The sequence below is a fragment of the Aotus nancymaae genome, unplaced genomic scaffold, assembly GCF_030222135.1.
Source record: "Aotus nancymaae isolate 86718 unplaced genomic scaffold, 86718_ANA_hifiasm-v0.15.2.pri h1tg000138l, whole genome shotgun sequence".
In the NCBI taxonomy this organism is placed as follows: domain Eukaryota; kingdom Metazoa; phylum Chordata; class Mammalia; order Primates; family Aotidae; genus Aotus; species Aotus nancymaae.
In genome coordinates, this window is record NW_026988553.1 from 3,188,918 (window position 1) to 3,201,634 (window position 12,717).

A 12,717-nucleotide genomic window follows, 5' to 3' on the forward strand; every position below is an offset into this window, starting at 1 on the left:
GACGGCTCAAAATGGCCTCATCCTCCTTGGCGTCAGGAGTCCAAATTCCTGGAACCAGTGTGGCTACTGGCTCCAGACTATGACACAGATGTATATACTACAAAGAATAACAAAGTCACCAGCTCAAACCCCAAAATGCTACCATATGGTATTGCTGTACTTTCCAAGTCTAATGCAATTGGTCAAATATTAACTTACTAGAAAAATATTGGTATAAATAGGTGTGAAAGAAGACTCAGAGATCGAGAGATGGGATCTTATCATGCAGTGATTCCACAGAGCCAGTTATTGAGCCACAAAAAATCTCTTGGCATACTCACAAAAATGCTACCAGTTTGGAGGATTATAAACTTCATGTCCCACACCACTGAACGGGGAGTAAAGGATTAATCCCTGAATCACCCCCCAGAGCTCCCACAGAGTACCTTGCCTATGGATCATGCCGCCATGCAGAATTCTGGCCACCGTACAGGACTGTTTTTCATTCAGCTTTAGAGTGATTCCCTGAAATAAAGGCAATGGCACGATAAGTTTTATTTTAAGCCCTTTCTGAGGTTATTTTAGAAAGAACTTATGGCAATTTCTCAGGAAAATTATTTTCCATTTATACCCATGATACCCATGATTGATACCTATCAATCATTATACCCATGACTGATACCCATCAACTAGAACAGGCACGAAGCCTGCTTTGAGGAGGGACTTGAGATGGGGATGAAGGGACAGTACTGGCCATGAGCAGCCTTCTGCATTGACTCTTCTGGCCCGGGGACTCACGCGGCAGAGAATAAGTGGTGGCGACAATATGATGAGTGATTACCATGGGCTCTTCTGTGACCTTCTCAAACTGTATGAGTCGCACTTTCCGCACCTCCTGTCCCTTGACCTGGGCAGGGCTACCTGGGGCAGGAGACCCGTTGGTGTACATGTCCTCGGTCACAGTATTCAATGGATGCGATACAGCCTGTCAAGTCCAAACAACAGAGCAATGCATGAAATCAGGAGCGAGGCCCACAGTCAGTCCGTCATCTGCAATTCTAACGTTCAAGAGGCTTTGAAAACTTATTTCATAAGTTAGGCCTCATCCTCATTTGAATTGACATGAAGCCGTTTGTAAGTTTTATTTCTCCAATTTCATAGACACGTTAGCCAAGTGTGGTGGCGTGCACCTGTAGTCCCAGCTACAGTCCCAGGGCAACAGAGGGAGACCCTGTCTCTCTAAAAAGAAACAAAACACACAATGTTTATCTAGGTTGCTGCAGAAATATTAATGTGCCTTGATTTACATGGTGCTTCCCTGGATCCTGTTTGGGGTATTACATAATATACAACAAAATTAGAAAGATTCTGAATCCTGCAGTACCTCAGGAGGCTCCAAGGGTTTCTGGCATGTTCCCTTCTGTTCCTTTTTTTTTTTTTTTTTTTTTTGAGATGGAGTTTCGCTCTTGTTACCCAGGCTGGACTGCAATGGCGCGATCTCGGCTCACCGCAACCTCCGCCTCCTGGGTTCAGGCAATTCTCCTGCCTCAGCCTCCTGAGTAGCTGGGATTACAGGCATGCGCCGCCGTGCCCAGCTAATTTTTGTATTTTTAGTAGAGACGGGGTTTCACCATGTTGACCAGGATGGTCTCGATCTCTTGACCTCGTGATCCACCCGCCTCGGCCTCCCCTGTTCTTTTTTTCCTTGAACAACCTGATGTTCTCAGTCACACAGCAGTAAAGGTAATTCAGGTTAGCATCAGTTTCTCACGGATCATTTCCACCTGTAGTGTCAGGTGCTTAGGACTGGGCCCTGAACCACGGTGATAATAATAACATATTGCCACTGTGACTCCTTCCCCTAATGTCAAAGACAGCAAAGCTAAGTAAGTTACTGTATGAGGCAGCAGGAAGTCTTATTATAAATCTAAAGTAATTTAAGGCACTGCGATAAGAAGGAAGACAAAAGACCAATGTAATGGAACAGAAAGTGCAAAGACAGACCCACACATTTATAGTCAGCTGACCCTGGAGCGCAGCGGGGAGAAACAGTGTGTGCGATAAATGGTGCTTATCTACATCATAAACGGTCCCAACTATAAAATGCAGACTAAAAAGACAAACACTTCAAAAGTAAGAAGTCTATTCATCAAAAACCTCCACTGAGATAAGCATAGCTTTACAGAAGACACAGGGAGCAATCATCGTACAAGCAACTGACTTCATCAAACTAAAACCTTCTCATCAAAAGACACATAAGAAACTGGACAGAGACTAAACATTTCTAATATTTATATCTGACAAACGATTTGTATCCAGAACATATAAAGAACTCTTACAACTTAATAACAGGATGAAAAGAACCGTAAAGAAATACTGACCTCTAGCCAACGATATGCATGCTAAAGCTTTCAGGGACAAAGTGCTCTAATATCTGAAGCTTATTTTGAAACACCAGAAAAAAAGGTGGCTAGACGGTCACTTTTTGGGTAGAAATGTCATACGGCAAACATAGCACATGTTAATTGGAGAATCTAGGACGTGAGGCTGTATGGGTGTGGCTATAAAATCCTTTCAGCTTTTTGGTAAGCTTGAAATTTTTCCAAGAAGATATTGGACACAAAGCACATTACAAGAGTGAAAACGCAGGCCATAGGCCAGGCTCGGTGGCTCACGTCCGTAATCCCAGCACTTTGGGAGGCTGAGGAGGGCAGATCATGAGGTCGGGAGTTCAAGACCAGACTGGCCAACATGGTGAAACCCCATCTCTACTAAAAAATATAAAAATTAGCTGGGCATGGTGGCTTGTGCCTGTAATCCCAGCTACTTGGGAGGCTGAGGTAGGAGAATTACTTGAATTCACCAGGACCTGGGATGCAGAGATTGCAGTGAGCCGAGATCACACCACTGTACTCCAGCCTGGGCGAGAGAGCAAGATTCCATCTCAGGGGAACTGGACTCTCGCATACTCACGACCCTGCCATTCCAAGAGCAGCCAGTACCCTTTTAAAAATATTATAAAATTTAATTTTTGAACCATTCAGAGTAATCTGAAGTCGTCATTCTCCTTTACTCATAAATGTCTCTATATGCTAGGAACGAGCATTTTCAAAACTGAAAATCAAACATTGACACAACATTGTCATCTGGTCCTCAGTTCATATTTAAATTTTGCCAACCCTTTCAAGAATGTCTTTTATAGCTATATATTTCTTACCCAGACCAGAATCAAATCTAGGACTTTTTGGTTCCAGAATCCAATCTGGGACCAGAATCCAATCATGCATTTTTCATATTTCCTTAGTCTTCCTTAATTCGGACACGTTCCCCAGCTTTTCTTCTACTTTCATGACCTTGACATTCTTGAAGAATACACACCTGATTTTTTTTTTTTTTCCAGACAGAGTTTCGCTCTTGTTACCCAGGCTGGAGTGCAATGGCGTGATCTCGGCTCACCGCAACCTCCGCCTCCTGGGTTCAGGCGATTCTCCTGCCTCAGCCTCCCGAGTAGCTGGGATTACAGGCACGCGCCACCGTGCCCAGCTAATTTTTTGTATTTTTAGTAGAGACAGGGTTTCACCACGTTGACCAGGATGGTCTCGATCTCTTGACCTCGTGATCCGCCCGCCTCGGCCGCCCAGAGTGCTGGGATTACAGGCGTGAGCCAAGCCATCGCACCCGGCTCAAACCTGATGTTTTTGTAGCTGTCTCTCCGTTTGGGTTTATCTGATGTTGTTTCAAGATAAGATTGGGATTTTGCATTTTTGGCAGGAATTCCAGGTAAGTAGTGGTGTGCCCTTCCCAGAACAACACTATTCTTAAAAGCCCAAACCTGTAAATACCCCAAAAGTCCATCAACACTTGGATGGATAAACTGTGGCATATGCAGTGGATACCCCACATCAATGGGGATGAATGGCCACTCTCTTCTCCTTCAAATGCTCCTTCTCAGTTTCCTTTGCTGGTTTTTCTTCATCTTACTGATCTGTTAATGTCAAAGAAGCCCAGGGCCTGGGTAAGAGCAATCACCATGGGGAAAACCTCTGGAAACCTCTAAAAATACTCCCTGCCCACCCCAGATAGTAAATAAAAAAATATATAGCCACCTGGAGGAGGAAGAATAGGCCTGAAGTGGGCTTATGAAAGGGCCTGCTGAAAATAGAGGGCAGCTGCATTCCAGCCACACCCAGAGGTGACCCTCAAAGACAGTAAGGAGGGAAGAACTTCCCAAAAGGCAGAGCTGTGAGGAGTCTGCCATTCACCGTGTGGGGAAGCTGAAGTGTCTCTGGATGGCAATACACGTATTCTTGAGCAGTGTCCACTGGCCTACCCAAGGACTAGAAAAGGACCTGAAGATGAGAGACAAGGAATTCTGAAGTAGAGGCTTACATCGTTTCTAAGGGACTCTGATTTTGCGTAGAAACTCTGATGAGATGGTGAGGTTTAGGCCAGGTGCAGTGACTCACACCTGTAATCCTAGCACTTGGGGAGGCCAAGGTGGGAATATTGCTTAAGCACAGGAGTTTGAGACCAGCCTGGGCAACATGGTGAAACTCCTGCCTCTGTAAGAAATTTTATAATTAGCTGAGTATGGTGGTGCGCGCCTGTGGTCCCAGCTACTCAGGAGGCTGAGGCAGGAGGATTGCTTGAGTTCAGAAGTTGGAGGCTGCAGTGAGCCATGACGGCACCACTACACTCCAACCTGGGCAACAGAGGAAGACCGTGTCTCAGAAAAAAAAAAAAAAAAAAGATGGTGAGGTTTGAAGTAGTGTTTGTTATCAGGTGACCTCAAATGAGGGAAGTATTGAGAAAGAGAAACTGCCTTGTCTAGCAACAAGAACGTCAAAAAACTCACATGACACCAAGTCATATGGCATAAAAAACTGAAAATTCCATTTGACCCAGCAATCCCATTACTGGGTATATATCCAAAGGATTATAAATCGTTCTACTATAAGGACACATGCACACGAATGTTCATTGCAGCACAGTTTACAATAGCAAAGACCTGGAACCAACCCAAATGCCCATCGATGATAGACTGGACAGGGAAAATGTGGCACATGTACACCATGGAATATTACGCAGCCATCAAAAACGAGGAGTTCGCGTCCTTTGTAGGGACATGGATGAACCTGGAAACCATCATTCTCAGCAAACTGACACAAGAACACAAAATCAAACACCGCATGTTCTCACTCATAGGCAGGTGTTGAACAATGAGAACACATGGACACAGGGAGGGGAGCACTACACACGGGGCTCTGTAGGGGGGAAACAGGGGAGGGACAGCAGGGGGTGGGGAGTTGGGGAGGGATAACATGGGGAGAAATGCCACATATAGGTGAAGGGGAGGAAGGCAGCAAATCACATTGCCACGTATGCACCTATGCAACTATCTTGCACAATCTTCATATGTACCCCAAACCTAAAATGCAATAAATAAAAAAAAATTGACTCATGATACCTGGGATATACCCCTTAGGCATGAAAAGGAGTTTCTCAGGGTAATCTTGAAGATTTGTTGTTAAGCAAAAAAATAATAATAATGTGATGAAGGGTATACTAGCCGAATCATAAATGGTGAAAGAATGATTATATTCATATTTGCTTAAAAATCCATAAAGTAGCCAGGTGCAGTGGCTCACACCTGTAATCCCAGCACTTTGGGAGGCTGAGGTGGGAGGATCACTTGAGTCCAGGAGTTTGAGACATGGCTAAGCAACATAGTAAAACCCTGTCTCTACAAAATATAAAAAAAAACAGCCGGGCATGGTGGCATGCACCTGTAACAGTCCCAGCTACTTGGGAAGCTGAGGCAGGAGGATTGCTCATGCCCAGGAGATCCAGGCTGCAGTGAGCTGTGATTGTGCCATGGGACTCCAGTCTGGGTGAAAGTGAGACCCTGTCTCAAAAAATAAAATAAATTAAATAAAATAAATGAAAATCCATCAACTGTGTCTGGGAGGAGGCATAAGAAACAGTGGTTGCTTCTAGGAGAGGAGCTGGGTGGTTATAAGATGAGGTGAGAAGAAAATCATTTTCACTGTATATCAAGTTATACCTTTCAAATTATGTATTATATGCCTGCGTTACTTTAATAAAAGAAATTAGTAAAAGATTTTTCCTAAGTAATTGTGACTTGGGTTTAAGTACTTGTGTGGATCTTCTCTTGCCTCAACCTTGACCCTGCTTAAGTGAGAGTAAAGAGGAGGAGGGAAATAGAAGCCCACAAAAAGTCATCAGGGTTGAAGGATCTCTTTTTCTTTTTCTTTTTTTTTTTTTGAGAAAGAGTGTCACTCTGTCACCCAGGCTGGAGTGCAGTGGCATGGTCTCAGCTCATTCAAACTGGTGCCTCCTGGGTTCAAATGATTCTCCTGCCTTGGCCTCTGGAGTAGCTGTACTACCAGGCCTGGCTAATTTTTGTGTTTTTAGTAGAGATGGGGGTTTCCACCATGTTGGCTAGGCTGGTCACAAACTCCTGAACTCACGTGATCTGCGTGTCTCGGCCTCCCAAAGTGCTGGGATGACAGGTGTGAGCCACCGTGCCTGGCCGGGATTTCAGTAACTTTTCTAGAAGACGGAAAGCAGATGGAGGAATGGTCATTGACCAAGGAGAGTTGAGACAGCTAGAGCCTGGAATGTGCACACAGGAGGCAGCAGCTAAGGAGCTAACTGTGGCCCTCTGCAGAAAACAACAGATGCAGGGCTCAGAAACCCCCAAAATAAGTGACGCTTGTGGTTCTTGTCTCATCGGCCACAGCTGTGGAACACAGCCATCCCAAGCTAAAAAAGAGACAGGGAAGATAATAATTTAGTTAAGCATCTTGACATCTCAAACAAGATCCGGGATCTGTAAGGGAGAAGTGGGATGCTGGGTTAGCTACCAGTTATAATAATATCAAAACCACTTATTGATTTTCACTTTTTAGATTCACTTATAAACAAATCATGAAACAATTAAGTAAGAAAAAAATGGGCCGGGTGCGGTGGCTCACGCCTGTGATCCCAGCACTTTGGGAGGCCGAGGCGGGTGGATCACGAGGTCAAGAGATCGAGACCATCCTGGTCAACATGGTGAAACCCCGTCTCTACTAAAAATACAAAAATTAGCTGGGCGAGGTGGCGCGTGCCTGTAATCCCAGCTACTCGGGAGGCTGAGGCAGGAGAATTGCCTGAACCCGGGAGGAGGAGGAGGTTGCGGTGAGCCGAGATCGCGCCATTGCACTCCAGCCTGGGTAACGAGAGCAAAACTCCGTCTCAAAAAAAAAAAAAAAAAAAGAAAGAAAATGGGCAAAAAACATGAACAGATATTTCACCACAGAGGATATATAAAGATGGCAAATGAGGATGTAAAAAGATGTTCAAGCATCATTCTCAGCAAACTGACACAAGAACAGAAAATCAATCACCGCATATTCTCACTCATAGGTGGGTGTTGAACAATTGGAACATGTGGACACAGGGAGGGGAGCATCACACACTGCGGTCATTTGTGGGGGACTAGGGGAGGAACAGTGGGGGGTGGGGAGGGACAGCGGTGGGTGGGGAACGTAGGGAGGGATAACAACGTGGGGAGAAATGCCAGATATAGGTGATGGGTGGATGGAGGCAGCAAACCACCTTGCCATGTGTGTACCTATGTAACAATCCTGCATGATCTGCACATGTACCCCAGAACCTAAAGTACAATTAAAAAAACGATGTTCAACATCATTAGACATCAGGGAGAAATGAAAGAAAATGAAAACAACATCTATCTATCAGAATAGCTGAAATAAAAAATAGTGACAATACTCACAACTGCTGAAGTGAGGGGAGATAGGTATCTCATACATTGCTAGTCAAAATGTAAATGATATGGCTTCCTTAGAAAATAGTCGAATAGTTTATTAAAAAATCAAACACACAACTACCATACAGCCTACGAATTGCACTCCTGGGTATTCACCTATAGAAATGGAAATTTATGTTCACTCAGGCCAGGTGCGGTGGCTCACGCCTGCAGTCCCAGCACTTTGGGAGGCCGAGGCACGAGTATCACAAGGTCAGGAGTTCGAGACCAGCTTGGCCAATATGGTGAAACCGTGTCTCTACTAAAAATACGAAAATTAACCAGGTGTAGTGGTGGGCATTTGTAGTTCTAAGTACTCAGGAGGCTGAGGCAGGAGAATCACTTGAACCCGGGAGGTGGAGGCTGCAGTGAGCCGAGATCACACCATTGCACTCCAGCGTGAGCGACAGATCGACACTCAGTCTCAAAAAAAAAAAGAAATTTATGTTCAGTCAAAAGCCTATACGTGAATGCTCATAACAGCTTTATTCGTAACAGCCAAAGCCTATAAAGAACCTAAATATAGGTGAACAGGTAAACTGTAGCACATACATACCATGGAACACTTCTCAGCAATTGAAATGAAAAACACTGCTGATACTGAAACAACTTGGGATCCATCTCAAAGGGATTATCCTGAATGAAAGAAAGCTCATCCATCTCAAAACATCACGTACTGTATGATTCCACTCATACAACATTCCTGAGATGGCAACATCATAGACACATTGGACAGAGTAGTGGACAGGTGTGACTGTAAAGTGACAGCAGGAGGGAGGGCTTTGTGGTGGTGGAACAGTTCTGAATCTTCATTGTGGTGGTGGCTAGGGGAATTCTTTTTTTTTTTTTTTGAGACAGTTTTGCTCTTGTTGCCCAGGCTGGAGTGCAATGGCATGATCTCGGCTCACTGCAACCTCTGCATTCCCAGGTTCAAGCGATTCTCCTATCTCAGCCTCCCAAGTAGCTGGTATTACAGGAAAGCGACACCACTTCTGGCTAATTTTATATATATATATTTTTTTCTTTTTCTTTTTCTTTTTTTTTGAAAGGAAGAAAGAAAGAAAGAAAAAAAATGAAGAAGAGGAAGAAAAAGGAAGAGAAAGAGAGAGAGAGAATGGGAGTATTGCTTTCTTGCCCAGGCTAGAATGCAGTTTAGTAATGGCTTTCGAAAACCTCTTTTATACCAATAATTATACTTAATGATGCAGACAGGAAGGAATAAGGGAAGAAAATAACAAACAAGCAGCCAACCAATATTTCATTTAAACCTATGAAATGCTATGCGATTACTGAGGAGTGATTTACTTCCAATTATGTAGTCACTTTTGGAATAGGTGTGAGGTGGTAATGTATGTTTTGTGTATTTGAAGTGGAGAGTTCTATAAATGTTTATTAAGTTTACTTGTTCCGGGTCTGAGTTCAAGTCCTGGATGTCCTTGTTAATTTTCTGTCTCGTTGATCTATAGAATCGTTAGCTCTTCTTGTTACATTGATCCCTTTGCCATTATGTAATGTCCTTCTTTGCCTCTTTTGATCTTTGTTGCTTTAAAGTCTACTTTATCAGAGGCGAGAATTGCATCTCCTGCACTTCTGGCAAATTTTATATTTTTAGTAGAGACAGGGTTTCTCCATGTTGGTCTGGCTGGTCTTGAACGCCCAGCCTCAGGTGATCTGCCTACCTTGGCCTCCCAAAGTGCTGGGATTACAGGTGTGAGCCACCGTGCCTGGCCAGCTAGAGGAATTTATACATGTACCAAATAGTATAGAACGACCGTTAAATATCATATTGATGTCAATTTCATGGTTTTCATATTGTATTATTATTGAACTCCTAGTAGAAAGAGTTAAACTTACTGCACGAAATAACTAGCAAAATGGCTGGCAAGCAGTGCTCATCTGTAACAAAACAGCCTTAACTTAGTAGAGAAAATGGCTACAGACAACAGACCTTTGAGAAATCTGCAGTATACACGATCAGATTTTAGACAATAAGATTCCCATTCATATTCTGGGATAGGAAAGTAAGAGGCCAGGATACACGGTGACCAAACAGTTCCTCAGTGCATCACGCACGATGATCCGGGACCACGTCATTGAAACTACGCTACAGATCTATTTAAAAGGCGTAAAATCAAATACCTCTCTAATTAGATTCAAGAAAACTGGAGGAAAACCAGAATTCCTTTTCTCAAATTAGCCATCTGTACTGTTTGTTTTTACCATGTGCATATATTATTGACTGAATGTAGACAATGAGGAATTCGAGGAGCCACTGACTGAATGAAAAAGCAATGAGCTCAAATCTCAAATCTCAACTTTCTGGCCTCAAAGGACGGTATGAAAGGAAAGTAAGGGGTTTCCTTGACCATGACTCACAAAATCTCTTATCACTACTAACTGCAGGGCTGAGAAAGCTGAAAAGCCAAACTCAGAAATGACTTCTGTGAGTTTATCAGCAACTGTCATTTGTGTGTGTTGGTAACTATACAGCCGACCGCACACTCTGAAAATACAGATCGTATCATTTATCATATGCTGTAACGTACCATCAACGCTACCATTTATGATGATTCCTCTGTGTTTCCAGGCTTGGTGGTCCCTGCGTCATGTTGTAAAGAATGACAGATTATAAAATCTGAGTCCCTAGAATACAAAATGACCTTTGAAAGGAGTGAGAAATCTATGTGCAGTATCACCATATGTTCATAGTGCACCTAGAAGGGGAAAATAACCTTGCACCCTTATGTCATATTCTTCTGAATCAGCTTTATTACAGTAATTGCTTTTTCACATGTCAGCCTTTAAATTGAAGACTCAGCAAAGATTCGCAGAGGCAGAACACATTCCAGTCGGAGAAGTTCACGAGTTGCTATCCCAAAGGTTGGTCTTATCCACGAAGACATGCGTCTTTGCGGTGACTAAGAGTCACTATCACGCGTATGCAGAAGTTGCAAATGATGACTAAGAGAAACGGAAACTTCCAACGTGGTAACTGAAGGACACACTTGCAACAGCAAGCTTTCCAAAAGCAAAGCACAATTTTCTCCACCACAAACTCGTCCCCGAGCCACCCTTTCTTCACAAGACTCTTGGAAAAGGAGGGCCCACTTCTGTCAACTAGCCCCTGTGTCTCCTAATATCATAGGAGAAAAGGTGTGCGGACATACACATAAGTAATGCTAAACAAACAGCCACCATCATCTCTAGTGGACACAGGAGGGCACAGGGCTATGGCGAGCCAGCCCCCCACCGGTGACAAGGCAGGGCGGAAGTGGCACCGTTAAGGATGACTGCTGGGATTCAGCAGGAGCCAGAGGGTAAACACCCACCCATGACGCCATGTCTGGCATTTGTTCTGCAGCCTCTGGCCTTGGGTCGGACAAAGTGCTGGAGTGGCACTTTGAAAGCCCCTTCGTAGGAAACATCTGTGGCGGGGTTCAAAGGGCAGAGGCACTTGCTCAAAGGAAGTGGGGATTTAAAAAGAGACGAAAAACAAACTTGGCGGGGGTGGGCGGCAGCGGGGGTGGCTTTCTAATTCAAACAATTAGATGAAGTGACAGTGAACGTAGGATAGAACAAACATTTGCTTAGCCTACTCTTAGGCTCTTTGCCAACTGCTCCCACGTGGAGACTCTGAAAGCCCAGTCCAAGAACGCTGCCCGGCAGGCCCTGGCCCCAGGTGCCTACGAATTCCCTCTCTTTGGACAGGCAGTATCCTATTTCACTTTAAAAAACAAGAGGAACTGAGAAAGCCGAGAGTATTCTGAAGTATTAGAAAGAGATTAGCACCGTGTGACCACAAATGACAAGAACCAGGGAGAGACGAAGTCCTAAGAGCCAGGATTTTCTGGCAGGTACCTTCTTAAAATCATATATTACTCACGCCTGTCATCCCAGCACTTTGGGAGGCCGAGGCGGGTGGATCACAAGGTCAAGAGATCGAGACCATCCTGGTCAACATGGTGAAACCTCGTCTCTACTAAAAATACAAAAAATTAGCTGGGCAAGGTGGCGTGTGCCTGTAATCCCAGCTACTCGGGAGGCTGAGGCAGGAGAATTGCCTGAACCCAGGAGGCGGAGGTTGCGGTGAGCCGAGATAGCGCCATTGCACTCCAGCCTGGGTAACAAGAGCGAAACTCCGTCTCAAAAAAAAATGAAAAATAAAAAAATAATGTTAACCAATCCTAAGAAAAGATCAATTGTGAGTATACAAAATGAGAACTAATCCTGCTGAAACAGGGTATGTTAGAAGCTATCAAGAACATCTAACAATATTTTCACAATAACCATCAGAAATATTATTTTAGCAAAAGATAAAATTATCAGTGCCTAGACTCCATCTCCAGATATTTTGATTGGATTAGTCTTGGATGGATCCAGAACATCCATAGATGTTAAAAGCTCTCTGGTGGGCCGGGCGCAGTGGCTCACGCCTGTAATCCCAGCACTTTGGGAGGCTGAGACAGGTGGATCACAAGGTCAAGAGATCGAGACCATCCCGGTCAGCCTAGTGAAACCCCGTCTCTACTAAAAATACAAAAAATTAGCTGGGCATGGTGGTGCGTTCCTGTAATCCCAGCTACTCGGGAGGCTGAGGCAGGAGAATTGCCTGAACCCAGGAGGCGGAGGTTGCGGTGAGCCGAGATCGCGCCATTGCACTCCAGCCCGGGTAACAAGAGTGAAACTCCGTCTCAAAAAAAAAAAAAAAAAAAAAAATCATATATTAATACAGGTGCTCTGCTTCTCAGGCACCGAATCCATCTGAGAACACATACATCCACCTCCAAGTCTCTGGAGATCTCTTTCCAATGAACTTTATCTACCCAGTGCCCTCAGTAAACAGGCAAAGGCTTTTGTTCCACACAGAAGAAACACAGGGCTGCAGATACCTGACGCCAGAGCTG

At 44.3% G+C, this 12,717-nt stretch overlaps 1 protein-coding gene across 1 annotated transcript in view; it reads right to left on the reverse strand.

Moving 5' to 3' along the window:
- The window catches only part of MPP1 (MAGUK p55 scaffold protein 1), a 30,264-nt gene that overhangs the window by 11,799 nt on the left and 5,748 nt on the right, over positions 1-12,717 (reverse strand). The window contains exons 2-3 of the mRNA XM_064371568.1: positions 821-964; positions 426-504 (exon numbers count right to left, since the gene is read on the reverse strand). Of these exons, the coding sequence (XP_064227638.1) occupies positions 426-504; positions 821-964 (223 nt within the window). The remainder of the gene's footprint in view (positions 1-425; positions 505-820; positions 965-12,717) is intronic.